General features: G+C 40.8%; 1 protein-coding gene across 4 annotated transcripts in view; it reads left to right on the forward strand.

Annotated features, from left to right (window-relative positions):
* Nucleotides 1–26690, forward strand: part of ATP9B (ATPase phospholipid transporting 9B (putative)) — a 148924-nt gene that overhangs the window by 38552 nt on the left and 83682 nt on the right. For 3 of the 4 annotated variants that reach the window (XM_070420485.1, XM_070420486.1, XM_070420488.1), the window contains exons 7-8: nucleotides 13791–13842; nucleotides 19121–19215. In XM_070420485.1, coding sequence (XP_070276586.1) covers nucleotides 13791–13842; nucleotides 19121–19215 — 147 coding nt within the window. The remainder of the gene's footprint in view (nucleotides 1–13790; nucleotides 13843–19120; nucleotides 19216–26690) is intronic. The other variant, XM_070420487.1, reaches the window with a different exon arrangement.

Genomic DNA, 26690 nt, shown 5'->3' on the forward strand with positions numbered 1-26690 from the left:
TGGTTAATAAGAATTTTTATGGTTAATAAAACTTAAAGAAGGAAAGGTAAATGGAAGCTAAAGAGGATTACAAAGAAAAAGTTTAGGACTGTGTAGGAAGAGGCCATTAAAAAAAACCCACATTGGTCAGAGGTGGAAATCACTGGGCTGCTGGTGGCCTGGGGTATAACCGAGTGAGCTGACTGCATGGCGGTAGCTGTTTCTCATGCACAGTCTTTCCTGAGGAACAGTGACTCAATGGACAGTCTTTTTATTTATTTATTTTTTATCAAGGCTCAAGAACAACTTTAAAAAATATATTAAATAAGTTTTTAAAAAACCTCTTACAGAGTAGTGTGAGCCCTTAGTGCCAGTTGGCGTGCAGACCACATAGGAGCATAGCAGCCTGAGCCATCTGTGCAAGATACTTAGTACAAGAAAGTCATCTTCCTCAAGACACTGCTACATTAATCTGTACCGAGAATGATTGGGGTGTGTTTGATGTGACAAAACTAGATGAAATTAAACAGACTGATTTGCAACTCATTTACATAGTATTCATTTATATCGATACTATAAATCACTAATTTTTTATCCATTCTTAGATTTTCAGGTGGTTTCTATTGTAAAGTGCTACAGTGAACATTCTTGTACATTATATCTTTGCACATTTCTAGAAGACAGATGGTAGTCATATAAATTTTGATGCAGTTCTTTAAAACATCAACATTGCCTCACAGTTTTTGTGGTCAGGAATCTGGGTGCAGCTTAGCTAGGTCTCCTGGTTCCAGGTCTCTCTCGAGGCTTCAGTCAAGGATCCATCAGGTGGCTGTCACCTTCAGGTCCTATTGGGCCTGTTGGCAGAACTTGGTGCTGTGTTGGACTTAGGACCTCAGTTCCAGGGACTTTGGTTCGAGGCCTTTCCCATTTCTGGCCAGATGGGCCTCTCTACAAGGCAGCTCATAGCCAGCTGCCAGGAAGCAGATGATAGAGGGCATGAGGGTGCTGGCTGCATGGACTCCTGGCTGTGAGACCTGGTCCCATCGCCTTCAGTTTTCCTTTCGATTTTAAGACTGCCTTGTGTTGTGGGGTTGAAAACTGGGGTAGAATCTGTGAATCCTCTCTTTTCAGTACCATCCATGATAGGAATGGAGGGGATCACTTTATTCTTGTAAAAATCATCTGTAAAAGCCTATAGCTAGCATCACCCTCAGTGCATGTTGGATGCCTTTCTTCTGAGACTGGGCACAGGGCAGGTGTTTGCTCTACCACACTTACTCAGCTCGCATTTCTAGCCACTGAATAAGGCAAGTAAAGGAAACAGAAGGAATTCAAATTGGAAAGGAAGAAGTAAAATGCCCCTATTTACCGATGACATGATTGTGTATGTAGAAAATCCCATGCGATCTATAAAAAATCTCTCAGAACTAAAGAGTTCAGCAAGGTGGCAAATTATAAGATACACATTCTAGTGCCAGTGCCATTTTTATATACTGACAATGAACATGTGGAAACTGAAACTAAAAGTTCAGTGCTCTTAGTCACTGCTGTGAAAACATAATCTTTTAGCTATGCCAGGGATAGATAATGTGTGTTCAGGAAAGTGATCAAAGGTCTGAGTAAAGAGGTACATTATAGTCTTGGACTGGAACATTCCCCAGTTTCCCCAAAATTGATCTGTAAGTTTAATACACTTCCTATCAAAATCTTAGCAAGGTTTTGCTTATTTGTTTTTTAAACAAAATAAGCTTATTCTGAAACTAATTTGGCAACGCCCAGGCCCTAAAGTGGCTAAAATAGTCTTGGCCAGGAGAGTAAAGGGAGAAGAATCACTCTTCCCAAGGTTAAGGCATCCTACCTAGACACATTAATAGCATGGTGTGCAAGAAGGAGAGAACCAAGATCAACGAAACATTAGAACCCAGAAATAGACTCACCCAAATATGCTCAAGGGTGTTTGACAGAGTGCAAAGCAGAGAAAGTGAAGAAAAGCCAGCCTCCCGGAGAATGAGGCTAGAGCTGTTTGGGCATCTGTGGGTAAAAACCTTACTCTAAATGTCACACTTTATACCAATATTAAATCAGACTGGATCATGGATTTTAATGTAAACTAGAACTGTAAAAATTTAGAAAAACATAGGAAAGATATTCAGAATCCAGGGCAGGAAAGTAGCTCTTAGACTGGACATCAAAAGCATAATGCAGCAAAGATAAAAACATTGATAAGTGCCAAACCGGTTTGGCTCAGTGGATAGAGCGTCGGCCTGCGGACTGAAGGGTCCCAGGTTCGATTCCGGTCAAGGGCGTGTATCTTGGTTGCGGGCACATCCCCAATGGGGAGTGTGCAAGAGGCGGCTGGTCGGTGTTTCTCTATCATCGATGTTTCTAGCTCTCTATCCCTCTCCCTTCCTCTGTAAAAAATCAATAAAATATATAAAAAAAAATATTTTAAAAAAACATTGATAAGTTGCATCTCATTAAAATTAAGAACTGTGCTTAGTGAAAACACATGTCAGTATGATGAAAAAACAACCTACGAACTTAGGAGAAAATATTTGTAAACCACTTCTGACAAGGATTTGTTCCTAGACTATGTAAAAGCTGTTGAAAGCCAACAGGTAAAAAAAAAAAAAATCAAATTAGAAAAAGGACAAAAATATAAAGAGAAATTCACCAAAGGTATACAGGTAGAAAATAAGTACATGAGAAAATATTCTGTATCATTGATCACCTAGGACTGCAAATTAAAGCAATGAACTATCACTACACATGTAGCAGAATGGCTACAATGAAAAATGGTGCCAGCACCAAATACTACAATGATGTGAAAAGTGGATTACTTATATATTTCTTATGGGAATATCAGATGTTATAGTTATTCTGGAAAATCATTAGTCTCTTAAAAAGCTAAATATGCAAATATTATGTGACCCAGCAATTGAACTGTTGAACCTTTATCACAGAGAAATGTTAATTTAAGTTGCTCAAAAGCCTATGCATGAATGTTAATTTAAGTTGGCACAAAAGCCTATGCATGAATGTTTATCATTATTCATAATAGCCAAAAATCTGAAACAGTCTTGATATCCCGACTGGTGATAATCTGAGAAACTGTTGTCCATCGGATCATCCTGCATCACGTTAAGAAGGCAGAGGTCCTGTTGTCATGGTGCTCATAGTCTTGAGGGGAGGGAAAGATAAAAAGTATCTAATAAGCATTTGGAGTTATCAAGTTTATTTATGAGTGCCTCATAGAAAATGAAACATGATAAGGGAATAAAAAGTAATGGTTTGGAAATGCAGTTAAATAAAGAATTTCATTTACAGTAGCATCAAAAAGAATAAAATACTTATAAATAAAATAAAATTTTTCAAGAATAAACAAAAGAAGTACAAAACATATTTGAAAGTTATAAAAAATTGTGGAAGCATATTAATAGATCTAAGTACATGGAAAGACATCCCATGTTTGTGGATTAGAAGTGTTAATATTGTAAAATGGCAACATTCCTTAAGTTGACCTACAGGTTCAGGGCTATCCCTTTCAACTTTCCAGCTGACTTCTTTGCAGAAATTGACAAGCTGATTCTTAAATTTATATGGAAATGTAAAGTTCCCAGAATAGCCAGTATAATTTTTAAAAATTGAACAAAATTGGAGTAACCACACTTTTTCATTTCAAAACCTTATACAAAGTTACGGTAATCAAGACAGTGAGGGTCTGGCATAAATTCAGAATTGAGAGTCCAGAAATAAAGCTGTAAGTTTATGGTTAATTGATTTTTGACAAGGGTGCCTAAAAAATTCAAGGGTATTGGGGTGTGATTGGGTGGGTGCTTTTTTTTTTTTGGCCCAATACAATTAGGAGATTCTTCCATTTTGCTGTGTGCAGCTGTAATTCATTTGTTTTGTTGTTACATAGGGTGCCTTTTGACCATTCTGCTGTTGATGGCTCTTTCAGTTGCTTTTAAGTTTTGCCTATTGGGACTTTTGTTTCTGTGGTGCCATGCCTGGGCTCACCTGTGCTGCTGCATTTGTGCCTGGGTGGAATTGTTGGATGTGGGGGTATGCGTATGTTCCACATTAGTAGATACTGCAAATGGTTTGCAAAGTGACATTTCAAATTATACTGGAATCAGCAATGTGTAAGAATTCCCATTGCTCTACATGTTTGCCAACACTTGGCATCATCAGTCTTTTTAATTTAGCATTTCCAGTATGTATCTAGCAGTTGTGGTTTTAATGTGCATTTCTTTGAAGACTAATAAAGTTAGACACCTTCTTGTATGATTTTGGATGTCTTTCTTATTTGTAAAGAGCCTGTTAACATCTTTTGCCATTTTCCATATATATATATATATATATATATATATATATTTTTTTTTTTTAATAAATCTTTATTGTTGAAAGTATTACATATGTCTCCTTTTTTGCCCCCATTGCCCTCTCCCCCCCCCGCCACCCCTACACCCCTCCAGCCTTCACCACCCACTGTCTGTGTCCTTAGGTTATGCATATATGCATATGAGTTTCTTGGTTAGGGGGAAAGAGATCAACCAATCAGCCATTTTCCTTCTGAGTTAGCCCTTCTTTTCTCATCCCTTTGTGGTCTTTATGTATTCTGGATATGAGTCCTCTATGTTGCAAATATTCTTTCCTTCCTGGTGTGCTTTGTTGAAAAAAAATCCTTAATTTTAATGAAGTCTACTTCAGTAATCTTTGCATTTATAGATGTGTGGTTTTGTAAAAAAAAAAAAAAATTGGTGAGGGGGAAGGAGTCTTCTTCCCTTTCAAAGTATTGTGAAAATATCCTTCTATATTATTGTTTAGGACAGTGGTTCTCAACCTTCCTAATGCCACGACCCTTTAATACAGTTCTTCATGTTGTGGTGACTCCCAACCATAAAATTATTTTCGTTGCTACTTCATAACTGTAATTTCGCTACTGTTATGAATCGTAATGTAAATATCTGATATGCAGGATGTATTTTCATTGTTACAAATTGAACATAATTAAAGCATAGTGATTAATCACAAAAACAATATGTAATTATATATGTGTTTTCAGATGGTCTTAGGCGGACTGTTGGTCTAGGAGGACCTTGACATTGAGAAATATAATTCATCTGGTATTGATTTGTGTTTTAATTGAAGTAGAGATCAGGTATTCTTCCCGCTCCCCATGGGTATCTAATTTTTTCAGCACTATTTCTTGAAAAGACCATCATGTCCTAATAGGTCTGCAGTTTTATCTTCCTCCTAAATCTGGTGTCTTTCCATGTTTGGGATTCCTTCTGGAGCCTGCACTTTACATTGGTGTAATTATCTCTCTCTGTTAAATGCTGCCTTGCCCTCAGGATTCTACTTTAATATTTTCGTTTTGCTGTATTGTAAACTCAACTCTCTGTGTTTCTGACATTTGTCTTGGTTGTTCTTTTGCATTTCCTGTAAATATTAGCAATACCTTGTTAATTCCCACCTAAAACCATGGCAAGATGTTGGTTGGGTTTGTGTTGAATATATAGGTCAATTTATGAACACTTGACATCTTTGCAATACTATACATTCTAGTTTTGTAACCTGATACATTGTATTCTTTTAGGTTTTATTTAATTTCAGTAATACTTAATAGGTTTTTATAGAGCTCACCAATCTTTTATTAGTTTATTTTTATTAGTTTTTTTATTACTGAAATGGGAATATTTGAAAAATACTTATTTTCTTGCTGCTTATTACTGATATATATTGAAAGACCAATCAGGAGCCAAAAACCAGGATTACAGGCTTTCTTAGGGGAAAGACCTGCCAGGCTGTCTCTCAATGGGAGAACAGCAACCCATGCAGAGCTGAGCACACCTTTTGAGGGGAGGAATGGGAAGGAATGGGGGCTTAGTGTACTCAGTGCACGCTGATTGGTGGCTTAACGTAAGGTCCATATAAGGTACATAGTTAGGCACTCTGGTACTTAGGGACAAGGGCTTAGGGTATTTGGCAGGTATTGATTGGTGATTCAATGTATAGTCCATATAAGGTACATGGTTAGTCACTCAGGTATTTCTGGGCTGCAGGTTATGTCATACTCCGCCCACCAGTTGGGGGAAGGGAGGATCTATCATTCCAGGCTTTTGGTAATAGTAAAAAAAATTGAGAATCCGGGCAAAGTAAGGGGGCGAAGGTCCGTCTTTCGTAGCTACTTCCTGCTGAGAGGGGACGTCGTCAGGGGCATCTACCTGGGATCTCAAAGATTCTGGTGACATAGGTGTCTCTAGGTTCTGAATTCAAAGCCAGATAGATCTCTCCCACCTTCTGGTTGGCGAACGTCTGCATTCTGTTCTGCAAAAACTAGTGAAACAGTGCATGAGACAGGGGCCAAAGAGCAAAATTAAAAGAATAAATATCAGTGGGCCTAATAGTGGGAGGAGCAATGGGTAAGTGAGCCAAAAATGGCATACCCCCCTTCTAGCTGGTTACGTCGTCTTTGGTCAGTCCTGTCCCGGAGGGATTTAATGTGATCTTTGACAATTCCTGATTCATTTACAAAGTAGCAGCATTCCTCCCCAAGAAAGACACAGGTGCCTCCTTTTTCTGCCATCGAGATCTAAAGTGCGCTGGTTCTGTAGGGCTACTGCTGCTAAGGAGTCTACCTGTCTTTGAAGGGATTCAAGGGAATTGCTAATAATGGAGATATCCTCTGAAAATTCAGCAGACAATTTGTGGTAAAAATGAACAGAGGAGGAAATGCCTCCTACTCCTGTCCCTACCGTAGTGAGGACTCCCGTATCCACTAAGAGGGGAACAAGGGCCGCCCTTTTGTGGCAAGGTCTGAGAAGACAAAGAGGATTCGAGTTCTCCCTCTGTTCTGATTGAAAGATTAGGGGTTAGGAAGACATAAAGGCAGAGCGAGTGTGACAGGTCCTGGGGGACACAGGTGTAGGCTGTAGTCCCACAGAGGAGAAAAATACCTGGTGGAGGGCAGGCTAAGGGAGGGAGTAAATTTATAGATTGTGCACAGTAGTAAGGTGTAGGGGTAGTTGAGGTAGTGGTTTGAGAGGTATTTGTTAAACAGGTAGTGTTTTCCATATTAAAGAGAGAGATGTTGTATAGGGTGCATTGAGGTCTGGTATAGGTAAGAGTTAAGTTAGTGGGCCCATAGGTTGGGATTGGAGTGGCTATGATGAGGGTTTGAGCCAGTGACAGACAAATCCAGCAGGATGTAGAGAAGGAGGGATTGATGTTAGAGAGTAGATGGAAAGTTGTATTGATGAGGGTGGGCAAAAGAGTAGGTCCAGGGTTCATAGAGCAAGAGAGAATGTCCTTTAGTGGGGGAGGGATAGGTCCGGAATTAATATAGGTTTTGATAAAGACAATTATACCCCCGGGGTCCCTACCTCCCCATCTATTCCAATTCCTGCTGGCTGAGCCTGGTTCCAGAGTGGGTCTGCTGGGTTTGATATGGTAAAGCTGACAGGATTACACGTAAGGGGCCGCTGTCTGAGGGGGGTCTGAGGTTTACTAGCGGACTACGTAAAGCACCAGAGTAGTAGTGAGAACACTGCCAATATGGACAGTCGAACTCCCCTTCTGGCATTATTTCATACATAGATATTTGTGGTTGGTGGCATAGCTTCAATGCCACCTACTGCAGTTAGACCACCCTGGGGCCATCGCCACACAGGCATCCAAATAGAGAGTGACACTAGAGGATTTCCCATCCCAGACAGTGGAATTGATGACTCCCTCATCATCCCAAGTCCATTTCACCTGAAAAGACGAAAACCTTCATTGATGCATTCATTGTTAGCTGCCTGTAGGAGGATTATGGTGAGGAGACGAGACATATAAAAAGGAATTCGAAAACCTGAGCTTCTTCCGGAGTAACAAGTCAGAGGGCCCCTTGCCAGGTAAGATCTACTGTCCATGAGTGTCAGTCTTCTGGGGAAGCAGATCGTGGTCGCCATCAGAACCAGTCCTCAAAGATACACTGCAGGAAATAGTAGAATTTAGCCTGTAAGGAATGATGGGTCATCAGGTCCTGGATTGTGCCGCTGAGTCTTCTTCGGGGATGGTGGGGAGACATTTGGTGAGCCTGAGAGAGGTAGGTCCTGTGGGGGTAGAAGTGTAGGAAGGTAGTGTTTTGTGTAGAGGTTTATATGGCGTAATGTGTGAGAGGTGATACTAGTGGTGTATTCCTTGTACCTTTGCTGCAGTAGGGGTAGATAGTATGATCGGGAAAGGCCCTTCCCATGTGGGTGTTAAGGATGCCTTTCCTTTTTTCTTGACATAGACCAAGTCCCCAGGGAGGACTGACAGATGAGTAGAAGTTGTAGGAAAGGGATAGGAGAGAAGATTATCAGCGTGTTGTTGTAAGAGTGCCCTCATATGGGCAAAAGCAGGGAAGTAGTCTCCTGGGGAAGGGAAATTGTCCTCCGGGGTTTGGAGGACAAAAGGCTGCCCATACATGATCTCGAAGGGGCTTAGAAGTAGTGGTTGTCAGGGCATGGCCCTCAGTCTCATTAGTGCCAGGGGGAGTAGTTCAGTCCAAGGCATATGGAGCTCTAAGGATAGCTTGGTTAGATGAGTTTTTAAGAGATGATTGGCCTTTTCTACTTGACCCAAAAACTGAGGGTGGTAGGGGATGTGGAGGTTCCATTTGATGTTTAAAGTTTGAGAGACCAGCTGCATTATATGAGAGACGAAAACAGGGTCATTATTAGATTGAAGAGACATCGGAAAGCTAAAGTGAGGGATGATGTCGTGGGTGAGAGATAGATGAGAATCCTGTCCAGCTGATGGGGAGACAGATGTATGTGTTTTCCCCACAGAGGAAGAAAAATAGATAAGCTGAAAGGTGTAAGGAGAAGAGGTGGACTAAAGGGGTATGAGATTCCCTTTCCTAGTTCCGTGCTCTAAGCTGAGAGGGTAGTCACCATGGCCCTACCAATTATGGGTGACAGATGAGTGTATGAGATTGTATTGCAGTGAACATGGGAGGGAATGTTAGAATGGGCTGTTATCCAAGGGAAAAGAGAAAGGGAAGGAAAGGAGCAGTGGAAGCCAGGGACCTGGATATGAGACTGGAGAAAAGGCAGGGGGAGGAGGGAATAAGACCCGCAGCCTGCTCCCAGGCCTCTAGCCACTTGGATTCAAAATTGCCGCATTTTGCCCTAACTGGTTTGGCTCAGTGGATAGAGCTTCGGCCTGCAGACTCAAGGGTCCCAGGTTCGATTCCGGTCAAGGGCATGTACCTTGGTTGCGGGCACATCCCCAGTGGGGAGTGTGCAGGAGGCAGCTGATCGATGTTTCTCTCTCATCGATGTTTCTAACTCTCTATCCCTCTCCCTTCCTCTCTGTAAAAAATCAATAAAATATATTTTTAAAAAATTTGGCACATTTTTCCTAGAGATAACGTGCTAAGGTTGGGGAGATAATGAGCTCAGTTTCTGATAATAGCCGGACTGTTAAGTAAGCCTGTGCAGTCAAGGAAGTTGTTCTTTGGGAAGGGTGGAATGGGGGAGGGGGACGGGGTGAGAAGGCGCTGAGGTCAGAGCAGTTTTCAGAGCATTAAAGGGGTGAGAATGTTGGCCTTGGGATCTGAAGGCTCAGTGAGGGGGTTCCTTCACCATGTCATGTCATAGAGGAGCTTTGCAAGAAGACTAAAGTTGTGAACCTGGAGGCAAGAGTACCCAGTGAGCCTGAGAAGGAAAAGATTTCTTGTTCAGAGAAGGGGACAGTCATAGAGGAGATAAGATTAGGTGTTTACAGTCCAAGGAATGGCTCAGCCTTGTGGGGTGAGAGAGTGAAACTGAGGTAGATGACTGTGGTTTGGGACAACTGGGCTTTATGAGGGGAATACATGGTAGTCCTGGCTGGGCACCGAGGTAGAATGAGAAAAGAGTGAATTGGGGAATTTAGTAAGATGCAGTGTAGAGGTGAGGTGGCTAATGGCTGTGAAACTAATCTGTCAACACCCATAATAGAGACTGAGGAGTAGACAAGGGTACCAGTGAATTCGGAGAGGGCAGAATAAGTGGTCCCCGTGTCAATTAAAAAGGAGATCGGCTTACCTGCCACCACAGTTGTTACCCAAGGCTCTGTCCTGGTGATGTAAGTCTGTGGGGCCCTGTCAGGGCCTGGGCAGCTTCTTCAGTGGCCAGTCCCAGGAGGTCTTGGAGCTCCAAACCGGATCCAGAGGGTGACCATGCTGGACTGGCTGAGGCCTGAACTGGAGGGGCCAGACTACAGTTTGATTTCCAGTGGCCTTCCCTCCCACACCTTGGGCAGGGCCCTGGCGGGGGTCTCGGGTTTGAGCAGGACTTGCTCAGTGTCTTTCCTTGCTGCATTTGAAGCATGGGCCCAGAGGAGGCTTAGCCCCTGACTTCCCTGCAATTGGAGGACCAGCACTTCATTTGGGGTTTATGAGAGTGGTGGCTAGGAGCTGTAAGGCCTCCTTCTGGGCCTCAGCCTGGCCTGATCTTGCCTTTGTTTTTGGATTTGGGTCTCCTCGTCTCTATTATTAAAGACCTTAAAGGTCAGGTTAACGAGGCCTTTTGAGGGGTTTGTGGACCTGTATCTATTTTTTGAAGTTTGCGGCATATGCCAGGGGCTGATTGAGATATAAAATGGGTGTTTAGAAGAAGGGCTCCCTCTGGGGAAGTGGGGCTGGACATAGAGAATGGGACATGGACTCAGACTATGCCCTCAGTTCCTACTGCCTCCCTCAGGGGTAGAATGGATGCGGGAATAGAAGAGGCTGTTGAGGAAGGCAGTCTTTGGGTGGCCTGAGAATGAGTGTTAGATGGGAAAGGCTGTTTTGGAGCTCACGTTCTCAGGATTTGGGCTCTCAGGGACTGGGAAGAAGGCAGATGCTGGTTAAGAGGATCTGAAGAGAAAGAGCCAAGGAGTTTTTCAATTTGAGAAAGATCAGAAAGTGAGAAGGGAATGGCTACCCGGATAATACCCTTCCTTCCTGCAATCTCTCGCAAAGGGAACTGGCCAGCCACTTGTGAATTCCGTTGCTGGCCATCACGGGGAGGGGGGGGGGGAGCGCGCGGAGGAGATTCGGTGGAGAGCGCACAGGAGAAGGCAGGCAGTTAGAGTTCTCAGAGGGTAGAGTGTGGGGTGCAGGTTTCGTGGCAGGGTTGTAAGGGGGTTGCTGGGGCTGGCGAGGTGGAGAGGAATGATCAGCTGGGTCGAAAGAGTCAGAAGACAAAGAAAGGGGCTGAGGACTGGTTTGAGGGGGTGAAGAGGACTTTGCGAGGAGGATCTGATGAGTGGAACATGAGGAGTAAAGCAAGGCGCGGGAGCGGAGGGAAAAGAAAGCCTGTACGTAGGGGATTTCAGAGGGTTTCCCTGTCTGGTGGCAAAAATTATCTAGACCTCAAAGGATATTGAAATCGAAAGTGCCGTTTTCGGGCCACTGAGAGCCATTGTTGAATTTATATTGTGGCCAGGCAGTGTTACAGAAAAAAATGAGCTGCTTTGGTTTCAGTGGTTCTCAACCTTCTGGCCCTTTAACTACAGTTCCTCATGTTGTGACCCAACCATAAAATTATTTTCATTGCTACTTCATAACTGTAATGTTGCTACTGTTACGAATCGTAATGTAAATATCTGATATGCAGGATGGTCTTAGGTGACCCCTGTGAAAGGGTCATTCGACTGCCAAAGGGGTCTCTACCCATAGGTTGAGAACCGCTGGGTTTGATTTAGCCAGAAAGACCAAGGGTTGAGAGATTGACGAGGAGACACCCTAAGGGTGTGTTTTGAGGGAGTTTGGACTGAGAGGTCCCCATGACAGGAGGGAAGGGCTATCGGAAGTTGGGGAAGGAACAAGGAGCGTCCTCCTGTTCCCTCAACCAACCTGTAGAGAGAGAGAGAGCCGAGAAAAGGTTCCGAGAGCGTCACCCTGAGACACCTTTCCCATGGAGTAGAAGAGAATTCCCGGCCAGGCGCCTGGGCTTTCATAGAACGAGTAGTCGAGTAGATGGGAAAAGGAAACTCTGAGACCCTAATGCCCCTCTAGGTCACAGGGAGCAAGAAAAAAAAAAAAAAAGAGGGGAGGGGAGGGTTAGTTGTGTCCGAAGGCCTACTGGAGGGCACGAGGTGAAGAGATCCCCACGGGTCCTGGTTCAGCAGGGTTCAAAGGGGGACCAGGATGGGCCAATCAACCCAGAACCGCACCACCCAGCAAAGTCAGGAAGTTAGCCCTGAAATGCTTGGGATATGGTCCAGGGATCATCCACGTTCCTGTTTGCCCCTCCCGGATTTCGGCACCAGAATGAAAGACCAATCCGGAGCTGAAAATCAGGATTACAGGCTTTTTTAGGAGAAAGACCTGCTGGGCTGTCTCTCAATGGGAGAACAGCAACCCATACACAGCTGAGCACACCTTTTGAGGGGAGGAATGGGAAGGAATGGGGGCTCAGTGTACTCAGCGCGCGCTGATTGGTGGCTTAACATAAGGTCCATATAAGGTACATAGTTAGGCACTCTGGTACTTAGGGACAAGGGCTTAGGGTATTTGGCAGGTATTGATTGGTGATTCAATGTATAGTCCATATAAGGTACATGGTTAGTCACTCAGGTATTTCTGGGCTGCAAGTTACGTCATACTCCACCCACCAGTTGGGGGATGGGAGGATCTATCATATATGAATATATGTTTGTAGGTATATATACATATATTTGTTTTTTGTGTCATTCATTTTTATTCTTATATTTGTTTACATCCTTGTACTTTCTCTGTGGCTCATTGGCTGTTTTTTTTTCTGCTTTCAAATGGATATTTAACTCTTTGACCCTGTATTTTTAACCTCCCTGTTTGATCATGTGCATTTACTTGTATACATTTTCCTCTTCACACTTTCCTGACTTTGGCTGTGTTCCACATGTTTTGATGTGTTGAGATTTTATTACTCTTTAATTAAAAATATTTTCTAATTTCCATTGTGATTTCTTCCTTGACCTAGGAGCTCTTTAGATCTTAATAATTGCCCTTTTTTTTTCATGTTAGAAAGAAGTAGCTCTATCCTACAACATATTTTTCAACTTATATTTGTTTTTATTGCCTGCTGACTGACAAATAATCCATTTCTTATATCATATGTAGGAAAATCTTTATGAGGTCTCAAAAAATATAAATAATTCATGAAATTATGAGAAGTACTCTTATTATAATTATTTTTTCTTTAGCTTGAACGAGTTATTAGTAATAATGATTAAATAAATGTATGACTAGTAACTTATAAAAGTTCTTATGTGCCATACAGTACGTTTGAGTTATTTTTCCTTTTCTGCTTTATAAAAGAACACCTCTTCAAATTTGTGGAATTTATTTTTGGTTATTCAGTTTTACATTTATTCATTCATTTAAAATTTATTTAGTGTTTTATTTATGATATGCTCTGTTTTGTATGAGGCATTGTAAGAACGTTGTCCCCGCTTTCTTGGGTCATTTACTCTAATAGGGAAGATACAATTTTTTTTATAAGGTAATAACTTCTGTATTATGAGTTAAGGTACAACAGAGGCCACAGAAATGGCAATATTTAACATTTCTCAGAAATGGAGCAGTTTTCAAGCCATCACTAATACCATTTACATGGTACATTAATGGGGGAAAAATCTTAGAAGTCCAACTAAAATATGAATCAAAATATTCACTTTTTAAATACAAATTATAAATGTGAATTGCTTCAACATAAATTTTAATTTAATCTTTTTCATTACTTTACTATTTCTATTTTGGAATGGAGTTGTGTTCATTTATAAACTGCATATAGGTAATTAACATTTTATATTACTCTCTACAGAATCAAAGAATTCCATCGGACATGGTATTTCTTAGGACTTCAGAAAAAGCAGGTATTCAACTTATATTTGTTTTTATTGCCTGCTGACTGACAAATAATTTACATTGTTGATGATTTGGTATTTTGGCAGTTTAATTTTCATTTTAAAAGGAAAAATATGCCAATTTTTCTTTGAATAATAAATCATTTAATTCATTAATTTCTAAATTACTTTTGATATTTAAAACAATGATTTTACTGTATAATATGTTTGTTTAAAAAATATAATCCTTTCAGAATCTATATATCAAATGAGTGCTGTCATTCATGTCTATATTGGTATCTAAATAATTAGATGATGTTATTGGAAATTTTATTGCTATTCTGCGTTTGCAATTTTATTAATTCAGCAAACATTTACTTACCACTTACTATATTTCAGGCACTATGTGGTGCTTAGGATATAAAAGAGAGCAAAGCCAAATTGCTCCCCTTAGGACTCATGATCTCTGTATTTAGAGTTGCTGATTTAATTTTTTCCATTTATAAACAGCGTTTTCTTAAAATGGCATTTTAAGTCATGAGAAAGAGGAAAAAAATTTTCTCCTTTTATCAACTGTAGCTATGTTACTCATATTGCAAGGTGAGGCTGCCTTTAATAGCTCAGCTACACCTAATAATCAAGCGAACTCGGTATACTTGGCACATTTACTTTATTGTGTGAGACTTAATGGGAGGTTTTGTTTTCCCAAAGGGGTAGAGACTGGAAAGCTACATTTCCAGTCCATTTTCCTTTCCTCTTGGAAATACAGTTGGACTCCTTTTCCTGTCCAGGTAGGTGAGGTCATGTCCTGAGGGTTGGCCTTGGCCTTTACCTCTTGTAGCCACCTGCTCTTCTCCTCCCTGCACGACTGGGCCCACAATAATGCATGACTAGGATAACCTTAAAAGCTGCCTGTTGAAACGGCAGAGCATTTCTCAGCTTAGATTCCTGAATGACTGTGGAACAGAGTCCACTCTCCTTACCAGAGTCCACATCTGGTAATGGACTCTGTGCGAGAGAAATATTCTTGAAGTTCCCATGTTCAAGGTTTATCTTGTAAAATAGCTAGTGTTCTCTTAACACCTGCAGTGCTGTAGCAGGCAGGTCACAGCTTTGCCTTTCCCTTCACTTCTTGTTTTTTATAGAGCCTCCAGCTCAGCCATGAGAGATGAGGGCCTCTTAGGCCTTCCGGGGCATGCAGGCAGCCCTGCCTGGGCAGATGGCCTTCTAGGCTCCCAGGAATGTGTTAGAGCTTTTCAAAGCCCCTTTCTGTCATCTGATTTTCTGACTTTTTTTGTTCAGCTTGTTACCCCAGCTTTGTGACTACCTGAGGCAGCAATGACATTAAGCAATTGTTTTTTACAAACATCCCAGGGAAAACACTGTTTTCAGTGAATGACCTCTGCATCAGGTCAAATCCTGTCAGGTGGTCACAGTTCTCTGGTCATGGGTTTGGGGACCCCTGAGTTGGGTTTGGGCCACTCAGTGGCTGCCAGATTATTGGTTTTCTCAGTACTGTGGAGCTGTGGAGATGGGGCAGAATGTTGGGAACAGGGCAAGTCAAAGCACAGTTCACTCTTAGCTAGATTTAGCTGTGTTTCTTGAATAAATGCACCTGAGATTGTTGCAAATTTTTTATTATATTCTGGAGTTCTGAATAAGTTACTTTTAACAGTTTTTGCTAATGCTAATGTCCTCATGTAGTTGTGGAGAAATGGATTTTCAGAGATTTTTTTACACTGCCATCCCTGCTGACATCACCTACTTATTTATGATTTGTCTTTGTTTCTAAATATATTCATTATAATGAATAACAAAAATGTTTCCATTTGGAAGATGCTTTTTTATTAATTGTTCTTTTAATGACTGTATTGGAAATATATGTAAGATTAAGAATATTACCCTAAATATGGAAATGGTTTTAGATGATCAACTTAAAAGAAGTGCAGTATATAGATTGTGTTAGGAGATAAAAAATGAAGAAAATTCAGCATTTTATAACTGGAAAATAGAAATGTCCATTTTTCAGAGGAGGAATCTGAGGGAGAACATAAATTCTTCACTAAAGATTATATTACTAATAGCAGTTTTGAAAATTCTTCTTAGGCGTCTTAATAATCTTTTTAAACTGTGTCATTGTTATGCAGTAGTAAGACAGCAAGACAGAAATAGAAATAGCACATTGGGCAAGGGAGATACTCCGCTGTGTTAATTCCAGATTAATAGCATTCTGTCCAAATTAATGATGTTTCAAAGAGTTCTTCTTTTATTTTTCTTTAATTTTGCGTTGTATTTCATGGTATAGGGACAGTTACTGTGTAGTGTAAGGATACTTAATATTTTGGAGGTCAAGGATCTCTTTGAGTATCTTAAAAATTATTTCCTTGTTCCCCACAAAAAACGTACAGAATATACATGTATTCTAATTTTTATTGTTTTATATATTTTTGGAAGGTTATTAATGGAACTGAGTTTAGGACCTTACTTGTTTTAGCCTATGATTCTATTATATTCCTCAGTATTCTTCTTTCTTTATCTCAAATTACAAAAATAATTACTGATTACTCATATGCAAACTTTCAAATGTCCGATATCTGTTTCATGCTAGTTTTCTTTACTTTGTAGAATGGACCAAAAGCTTCCCTGCTGTATAGAATTTGTACAAAACTTGCTTTCAGTCAAGGATTTTTAGCTTTGGGAATTCTGTTTATATGACTCTTAAGTAATTGTTTTGAGTGTCTTAATTGCCTAATTTTCAAAAGTACACATATTTAGAATTTTGTGTGTGTCTACTATCACTGCTAATATTATTTTATTACTTTTCAGTTTTTGTTCAGAAAAACCTGATAATACATTGTCTGTTATAATAGAAATCTTTAAGCCCAAGCCAACATGAAAGTCCTAAATCTATGCAGCTGTTCGAGCCTGGACAATAGCCATGGGGCGTTTGTCAATACAGCTCTGCAAGTCTCTTCGTGGCATCATATTGACTGTGTATTAATACAGGGTATTCTATTGGGCCGTCAGCTGATTGTTTAGAATGTAAATGAAGCTGTTGATGGATCTGGTGACTGATGGCTTAAATTCCAATTAATCAATTGCTTCATCTGTTTCTTAATTCAGATCAAATATCTCCTGAATGCACACAGTTCTTTTAGTGGTATTAAGAGAAATTAATGCTTGAGAACTAATTTTCATCAATCTCTTATAAATGCCAATATCTTTTTCACTTGTCTCCTAAGTGATGACATTATAGTTTAAGTGCTGGGGACATATTACAATAGCTCAGCTGTCACTTGTTGTGGGGTGAGGGGCAGGTAAATGACACTGTACTCATCCATGTTCTCTCCGTGGTGCTATTCATCTTGCCACCAGCTTAAAAATTTCATGCAGAGTCATTAAGTCATATAAATGATTTAGAAATTAAGTTTGATGGCAAACGATCTGCTATTATATATGCAAAGTCAATGTCTATTTTTCTTTTGTTGGGCACATACTGTAGCCCATTTCTTTCAGAGCTATTGGATTCATGAACTGTTGCAGGTAGTTTGCTGATATTACAGGGTGACTTGTACAGAATATGACAGACTTGTACTGCTTCTTACAAAGTCCCAGCAGTTCCTTTGTCACCACCTGGTGTGGCTCTCCTATGTGACACATATACTGGTAGATCTCAATTTTATTGTCATTAGACCTGTCAGCTCTTGTCAATTATACAAAATAAAATCAAGCATTCATAATAAGACTGTAATGGGATATAAGCAGACCAATTTAATAATTGATTTTTGCTGAGCCTTAACTGGCATCAGTTGAAGCTCATGCTTGCTGTTAAAAAAATTAGTAGATATAGTTCGTGTAAGATAAGTCCACTTGGCCATACTTATGCAGCTCCTTCTCTCTTTAAATCATATCAGTTACTTCATCATTAGTAATGTTTACTGTAACGGAAAATAAATGTCAATTTCCTGTAAATTTTTAAAATAGCACATAATTATTTAACATGAAGCAAAGAAAGGCAACTGTATTGTTTCCAGTGTTTCATAAGTTATAGCAATCTAGCTAGAAAAGCTTTCACCTTTAGAAACACAGAATGTTTAAAATTTAAGAAACTCTAGAGAGTCTCACCTTTTCTTATTTTATGTATTAGAAAACAAACCTGGAGCAGAACTCTGGCACTGATGTTTCAAAGTGTCAGTCAGACTTTGAAATCCAGTCCCTTTTACTTTTATGTTTTATATCAGATCACACACACAGGCTATGAGGTAATCATGCAAATATTCAGATGATATTCTTGTAGATATATCTTCAGTTGATAAACTGGGCAATTGGAAAATCAATCCTGTTGTGCCTGAGGAAGGTGAGCTGTTCTCTGGGACTCTCCGGGATTCATGCTGGTGATGGTGATGCCCCTGGCATAGGCTGGTTAAAGGGTAAAAGTTAATGGTGAAGGGATCTCAAGGGGCACACTTTTGGCACTGAATTGCTGGTGGTTGTGATTAGCAGAAAGAACATTGGCTGGTGTCTGGTATTTTTGCCACGTGAGAGAGCAGAGAATGCCCATGGTGTGCAGGGGCCCATTCTTCTGCAGTTTAAGTGAACACGAGGCTGGTATAGATGGGGTTGGCACAGTTCCATGTTAGTTTTAGAATGTGTGTTAGGTGTAGTGGACTAAGCTGTGTGAAGAGATGTTCTTATTTCTCTACCTTAAATATTTCCCCAAATTTGAGAAATAACATCACATGATTGTCATCTGTGTATGTCATTCTGTCCATACAAAATGTGCTATTCTGTCTTAGGGTGGGTTCTGAGAAATGGTGTGATAGCATGGTCAAAGGATAGGATTGTTGAAATTTAATATTTTTTCATAAGATTTGATAGGGTTATCAGTATGACAGTAGGTCTGGCCAGGGTTTTGGCATTTTAACTGTGCCTTTATGATGAGGAATGTGTATTTTCTGATGGTACCTCAGACATTTTATTATCAAAGTCATATCACACATTCTTGGATATATTTGAGTATTTACTTATTGTTTAGTTATCAGAACATGAATCAAAGGTAGAAATGATCAGTGTGGTCTTTCTAAAATAAAGTGCTATTAATCTTAAACCTTAATAGCCAAGAACGTCAAATAGGAGATAAGGAGCAAATAGTTAATCATCTGTATCTTTTCAGCAAACTCCTTTTGGGAATCAAATAAAGAATTTTGTTTATGGGAATTTCTTTGGATATTGTTTTGGATCTGACTGTGTTGTAGAATTTTAGTTTTTAAAGTAACTAACTCAGAAATTTTTCTTTTCTAATTCTAAGGTTCATGTTTTATTCGAACGGATCAACTAGATGGCGAAACTGACTGGAAGCTGAGAGTGGCGGTGAGCTGCACGCAGAGGCTGCCAGCTCTGGGGGTGAGCACCACTGCAGTTACCCCATCATTTATGTTTAGTGAATTTCTGTTTGTACCAACTAATGTATTGAATGCATCGATAATATTTACTACTAATGAAGGACATTGAAAACTATGCCAAAATAATTTCTGTGGTATCTTAGCATATAACCTGTTGAGGTATAGTTTTGAATGTTCCTACCAACTTGACACTGAAGTTTTCTTTCTTTCCTACCCTTTTTGTTTTTATTTTTAAACCCTCTCTGTCCAGTAATCTTTGAAATGGAGAGCTTTGGTGAGGGTTCAGTGGTCCATTGAAATAAAATCACAGTTTTGGTGCCCTGGCCAGTGCGGCTCAGTTGGTTTGGAGCATCATCCATTATACCGAAAGGTGGCTGGTTAGATTCCTGGTTAGGGCACATACCTCAGTTTCGGATTCGGTCCCCGGTCTCTCTCTCTCTCTCTCCCTTCTTTCTAAAAGAAATCAATTAAAAAAAATAAAAACACAGTTGTGGCCATTTGGTGCTTACTTTGTGTTATATGTAGTGTTTATCTGATTGAGAGAAGTTTCATTTTATATGATTCGCTGATATTCAATGGACAATGAAGAAAGATTGAGAATCTCTGAGGTAGAAGTGGGGAACCTTTTTTCTGACAAGGGCTGTTTGGATATTTATAACATCATTCTCGGGCCATAGAAACTTATCAACTTAAAAGTTAGCCTGCTATATTTGGTCAAACATTTAATGAACTCACCCTTAATGCCTTGGTGGAGCCAGACAAAATGATTTCGCAGGCCTTATGTGGCCCTTGGGCCAGACGTTCCCCTCCCCGCTCTAAGGGGAGAGAATTGGATACCATGGATTTGGTCCCTTTCCTTAGGTTGGTTGGCTTTGGATAGAAAAACCTACTTGTGTCGCGTCCAGTTAACAGTTCATCACCGTGTTCAGCACGAACCTTCCTCATTCCCCTGTGTCCTGGACTGTTATGTTCACATGTTTAAGACTCAGGAATAGTTTATTCTGTGGGTGTTTTCGGTTGCCTATACGTTAGGTGGTCCCTCTATTGAAATTCATTTGATCATGCTCCGTGTCCTTTTCATATATTGCAGTATTTGATTTGCTGATATTTTATGAAGGATTTTTTAATGCCTATGTTCATGAGGGATATTTGTCTGTGTTGTATTTGTTTTAATGTTTTTGCTTTGATATGTAGGGGTACGCTGGCCTCATTAAATGAGTTAGGAAGTCTTTTTGTCTCCTGTATTTTTTTTTGAAGTACTTGTATAATAGTATTGTTATTTCTTTTTAAATATTGAACAAATTCACCCTTGAAACTCTCTGGGCTCGGAGCATACTTTGTGGGAAAGTATTTAATTGTGATTAACTTTCTGAATTAGATAATAGAGTTCATCAAGTTTTCTGTTCATTGGAAATTTGTATTTTTTAATGAATTTATTTGTTTCATATAAGTTGCCAAGTTTAATGGCATAAAATTCATAATATTTGATTATTGTTTTTAGTAGTTGTTGATCTTAAGACCTCTTTCATTCTCAATATTGGTAATATACATCTCTTTTTTCTTGGTCAGTCTAGCCAGAGGTTCATCAATTTTAGTGATCATTTCAAAGAACTTGCTTTTGGTTTGATTGATTATTGTCTGTTTATTTTCAGTGTTACTGATTTCTGTTATCTTCATTTTCTTCATCCTACTTAGTTTGTGTTTAATTTTCTTGCTTAACTTTTTAAAGAAGTTTAGACTCTTGATTTTGTACCTTAGTCTTTTCTGGCAGAAACGTTTAGAGCTATAGATCTCCTAAGTATTACCTAGCCTGTGTCACACAGATTTTTATAGGCTGCACTCTCATTATCATTTAGTTTAAAATGTTTCTAATTTCTTTATGATTTCTTCTTTCACCCCTCATTTACTTGAAAGGATATTGTTTATTTTCCAAATATTTGGGGATTTTCTTAATGTCTGATCATTTATTTGTTATTTAATTCTGTTGTGTTAACAGAATGTATTCAGTTCTATCTCAGTCCTTTTATCTGTATTGACTTGTGATTTTGCCCCACAGATGGTCTCTGGGCCAGTGTTCCATGTGTGCTTAAAAAATTTTCCCATGTGCCATCACCTTACTACTTAAGCATCCAGCTGAGTTCTCGTACTATTTGCTAAAATGAATTGATTCTTGTCATTAGACGTTCTTGCAGCCTGCTGATTTTCTATAGCATTGAGCCAGTTGTTGGGGTGGTGCTATTTTGCTCGGTTGCAGAGTATTTACTCTTTGTGTCCTTTCTTCTTTTTTCTAGCACGCATCCTCAAGTAATCTCTCCAGGGTTAAAGGGGAAGGAAAGATCATGAATCCTAAATGACTGGAAGGATTTCAGTTGTCTGTCATTCTTGGATGGCAGCCCCACTTCCAGGATTTCTAGAGTCACTAGAGTGGATACTTGGAAAGAGTTGCATTAAATAATCATTTATAGTAGATTTAAGAGTGATAGAAGATAAAGTGCAGGGTTAAAAACACTGTATTAGAAAAAACTTTGTTTTAAAGAAAGCCAAACATAAGCCAAGCAAACAAAAGCATGTAGGGTGTGCTTGCATTATTAAGAATTCTAGGGAAGTGGGGCAGTGGTGATGGAGGCTGAGAGCGGGCAGGGAGGCCTGCAGAGGGGAGATAGAAATGTCCCACATTTTGGGTGATGGGGGCTGAGAGCAGGGCAGGGAGGCCTGCAGAGGAGAGATAGAAATGTCCCACAGCTTGGGTGATGGAGATTGGGAGCAGGGTAGGGAAGCCTGATGAAGGGAGATAGAAATGTCCCATAACTTGGGTGATGAAAGCTGGGAGCAGGGCAGGGAGGCCTGACCAGGGGGATAGAAATGACCCATAGCTTGATGGTGACGATGTCATAGGCATATATATGTGTTAAAATGCATGAAGTTGTATACTTCAAACATGCGCAATTTATTGCATGTAAATTATATCTTAAGAAAGTAGTTGAACTTACACTGTAATTATCTGTATTTTTTAGTATTCTCATGATGACAGGAACTGACATTTTATCAGATTCAGTATTATGAAGATTTTTTCATTTTTTGTTACTGACAAAAGCCATATAAATTTCAAAATATTTACAAAGTTATAGTTTGTAAGTCATATGCTAATTAAAAATTTTTAAGGTTGATATATTTTGATAGGGACTGGCATTGAGCATTTGAATTGAACAACTGTGTAGTAAATGAAAAAGTTTTAAATTTTGATATTACTGCAAAACCAAAAAGCAGTATATTAAAAAAAATTAATGGAATTTCTGACTCATCAATCAGATTAAATGTATAGCTTTATATAATTGGGCAGATTATGTATAGAAACTTTCTTCATAGAAAAGAAAGCTGTAATTTGATTATGGATACAGACAAGGCAATTTGGTCTTTCATTTAATAGCTTATGCTGCCCATAACTGTCACTCATTTTGACTTTTCTGTTTCTAATGTAATGGATTTCGGGAATATTTGGTGTTCTTCGCTATTTGACACATCATCAGTTGAGCATTGTGTCCATCGTGACACAAGGAATAAGTGAACCTACAGATCTTAGAGCTTTTCTTAATGAACTGAGAACACCATCAAGAATAACCTCTCTAATTTGGTTGCATTCCCAGAGCACCTAATGTGATCAGAGAATTAAAATTTCGACAAGCCCTTTAATATAACTGTGCTGCAGATCCTGCAGTGCTGGCTCTGTGTCTTGGTACTGCACAGGCGCCTGTCTAGGAGGTACGCATTCCAGGCACCCTAGACATTCGGAAAATATGTTTCTAGCTTTTGTGATCAGGCAAATTTATTAACAACAATGAGGTCATAGTAATTTTCAATAAATCATGACTTGCTGATTTATTTTAAAGGATCCATATAGCAGTAAACAATACCATTTACATTTAATGAGTTTTATTGAACGAAAGGCAATTTTATTTGTAATGAACCACATGTTATGATTAAGGATGTATTTTAATGACCTTTAAGTAATGCGAACAAATGTTGCCCTTGACCTAATAGCAGAGGCTTTCCTACATGATTGAAAACTTCAGAATGGTTTTTAAATTATCATGAAAAGCTTCGAATGGCATTCTCATTATTGTGCCATCATTCAGTCATTTGATGTCTACTATACTAGATGAAATGCATTCCCCTAAATGTTCATGCACATGTTGAAGTGAGGATGGTTGCTAGCTTGTTCTTTATTTCCATGTCTCCAAAGGTAATCTGTTATATGAACGTTTTATTTTTTGAAAATTACTATGACGGTATAATACTTAACTGATGAATGATTCTCAAACTGGCCTTACCCTAGGAATCATTGGCTGCTTGTTAAACATTCTAGTCATGTTTTCATAAGTCTAAAATTACTATACAATGTATTTCTTCTTGTGTAAACTAGCTTGACTTAATTAACTTGAAAATAAATTTTTATTAGTTAATATATAGTCTCTGCTGCAGTCACAGACCCACGGTGTTGAGCTGCTGTACTCCCCCTTCAGCTGGTGTAGCATCTCTGCTCCAAGGCCTCCTGGAAGGTGTGTGAGGAGCTTTCCCAGAGAGTGTGTAAGTCAGGGACAGGGATGCGTTAGCTTTCTGCCCGTTGGCGTTGGCGGTTCTCTGCGGCAGGGTTGCTGTGTATTGAACTTGATAGTGGCAACAGTGTTTTCCATGGAGAATCATTTTGGTAACATTCTGTGAGTAATTTTTGGAGGTTAGTATTGGTTCTCTTCCCTCCTCTGATTTTATGTATTCAATCCCGTTCTGCTCTGAGGAGTGGTTTCTGTTTCCTGTATTGATCCACCTCAAATTAAGAGAGAAGTTTTTCTCCTTCACCAACATCCCAAAGGTCAGTGGTCCCAGGCTGAGAAGACAGCTCTGTCATCCTCCACTTGTGACTTGCACTGTCCCAAATGTCTGCTCCCAGCCAGCTCAGCCAGCAGGAGGGGAAGTGCGTGGGAGAGCACTCTCATCCCAGGCACTCGGCACTTCTCATCACATCTCACCACTAGAATGAGCCACCTGGTGAGAGCTAGCTGTGTGTGTTGTTCATAGGGGCCATGCGCCTATTTGAAGCTTGAAGTTCTGCCTTTAAAGGCCATGGCAGAGTGGTGGACAGTGATCTTCATCTCACTGTCCCTCGTTTGCCATCACACTTCTCACTGGGTGAGGCATTGAGACTCCAGTCATTAGGGTCCTCAGAACAGACGCCCCCATTAGAATCTTGTCATGATTATCATCTGTACTATAATCTGTTACTTCACAGTTGTTCTCAGGAACTCTAAGCAACTTGAAAATGTGTATATCCCTCTCTCACCTAGATTAAAGGAAGAAATGAAATGTAAACAGCAAAATAGTACATGACTCCTGGAAGTGGAGGAGGCCATATCATTTTTAGGCCATTGTCTGTTTTCTGCAAGTGATGACATACAGCCAGCAGCCAGGCTCCTGCTCCCAGAGCAGCCCTGATGGGAGGCTGTGTACACAGCAGGGAGCCCTGCATGTTCTGCCTCCCTGACCAAAGGGACCCTGAATACATGTTTAGAAGTAGCAGGAATGGAAAGGCCATGTGCATTGCAAAACCATTCCAGGAGTAGAAGAGCATTATGCAAATCTCTGGTGTGTTCTGAGAAATCTCAGAGGACACTGCAGTCTGAAAGAAGCCACGAAGAAGGATCAAGTGGAGGTGAGACCTCATTGGAGGACATGATCGTGAAAATAAGAACACAGCGTGGGGCTGGAGAAGAATTGTTCTGCAGCTCCCAGAACAGAGGCCGGAGTGTGGTTTTGATCGCTGTTCCCAGTGGACTCACACTGGACACGTTGAGTCCTGTCAGCAGCAGGTGGTGAGGATGCATATGAAGTGCTGCCTGCGAGGGGAAGGGTGTCCCTTGGCACCTCGGCTTGCCCAGAAGAAAAGCAGGTGTTCGGCATAAACATGTTGCTCGAATAAACAGTTTAGGCCCAGTGAGCCTTTCTTCTCTGGGAATGCTGGGAACCCTCTTGAAATCCACATTTTCAGACGCTGGCCGAGGCATCTTTACAGGGAATTTATATTGTTACTAGAGGCCTGTTGCACGAAATTTGTGCACAAGTAGGGTCCCTAGGCCTGGCTGGCAATCAGGGCTGATCTGTGGGGCAACCGGCGGGGTGATGGCGGGGCGGGCCGCTAGCACCTGCCTTGGCCAGCCTGGGGCCTGCGGGCTGGGGGCAGCTCCTATATTGAGCGTCTGCCCCCTGGTGGTCAGTGCACATCATAGCGACCAGTCATTCTGCCATTCGGTTAATTTGCATACTAGGCTTTTATTATATAGGATTCTAAGACCTCACCCAGCTGGGTGGGACCAGCCTGCCCTATTAGTCTCAGGTGTGTCCTGTATGGGTCCTGGATGCAGCCAGTTGAAATGGCACCCATTTACTCAAAAGTCCACCTGAGAAAACCCAGCTGTCCCTTTGAGTTTTGATCTCTAAACCCGGGAGAAGCTCCCTCAGGCAGCAGGAGTGGAGAGCATGCAGACAGTTCTGCCGGACTAGGGATGACCTTGCCTCCTTCCTGTGCCCTGTCCAGTATTCTCTGGCAGCGTCATTGGGTGTCAGGCAGCAATCCTAACTCCATGTCTTTTCAGTCATCCCCTCCATTTACCTTGGGAGTGGCCCAGAACAGATCATTCCCTCTCTGGGACAGTGGCACTCAGTAATAAAGCTGCCTTACTAAGGCCTTTGAACAGAAGGAAAGTGAGGGAAGCAGGTTAGGCTCATGATCAACTGCTTCGAACTGCAATTGATCTGGAGTGCCAGCGTAGAGGTGACAGCAGTGACACCTTGGAAGATGGGCCTCCCACTTGTAGCTGTGAGCAGGAGTCACATGTTGAGGCAAAAGTGGCTCAATTTCAGATGGCCCCTTGATTGTGGTCAGCTCAGAGGGCCCAGCCAGCATCCAGTTTTCATGGTTTATGTCCCTCCCAGGCATTCAAATTCTGTACCAGTCCCAGGTGTCCCCATAAGGCCATTCCTGCACTCAGTTTGGCATTGCTCGGGTCATGGTCAAAACACTCCTGGCAGACAATGAGAGTTCAGTATGGGCATCTAGGCTCTGTGAGTCCAGGGTTCCAAGTGATGAGACTTCCAGGCTGTGCCCTGAGAGCTCTGGCTCAGATATGGCATCAGCCCCACACCAAGGAAAGTCCCAGAGCTGTCTAGACGGGAGCACAGTCTATGTCCAGCACACTGGAGTGTTGAGGGCATGGCACTGGTGCAACTCAGGGCAGACCAGAATGTTAACCCCCCCCCCCCCGCCGCCCCGTTCAGGAACCAGAGTTCAGAGCTGGAGAGCTGCAGAGTTGTCTGTCCCCCAAGCACCTTTGACGTGGTGTGCAGCTTGAGTCGTTAGTTTTCTCTTCATTAATCTTTTTAATAGTCTCTAGATTGTTCTGTCAAACCTGTAGTCCTATTACAGAA

This window comes from Myotis yumanensis, unplaced genomic scaffold, assembly GCF_028538775.1.
Source record: "Myotis yumanensis isolate MYYU_CA2020_CCGP unplaced genomic scaffold, mMyoYum1.0.hap1 SCAF_7, whole genome shotgun sequence".
Classification (NCBI taxonomy): Eukaryota; Metazoa; Chordata; class Mammalia; order Chiroptera; family Vespertilionidae; genus Myotis; species Myotis yumanensis.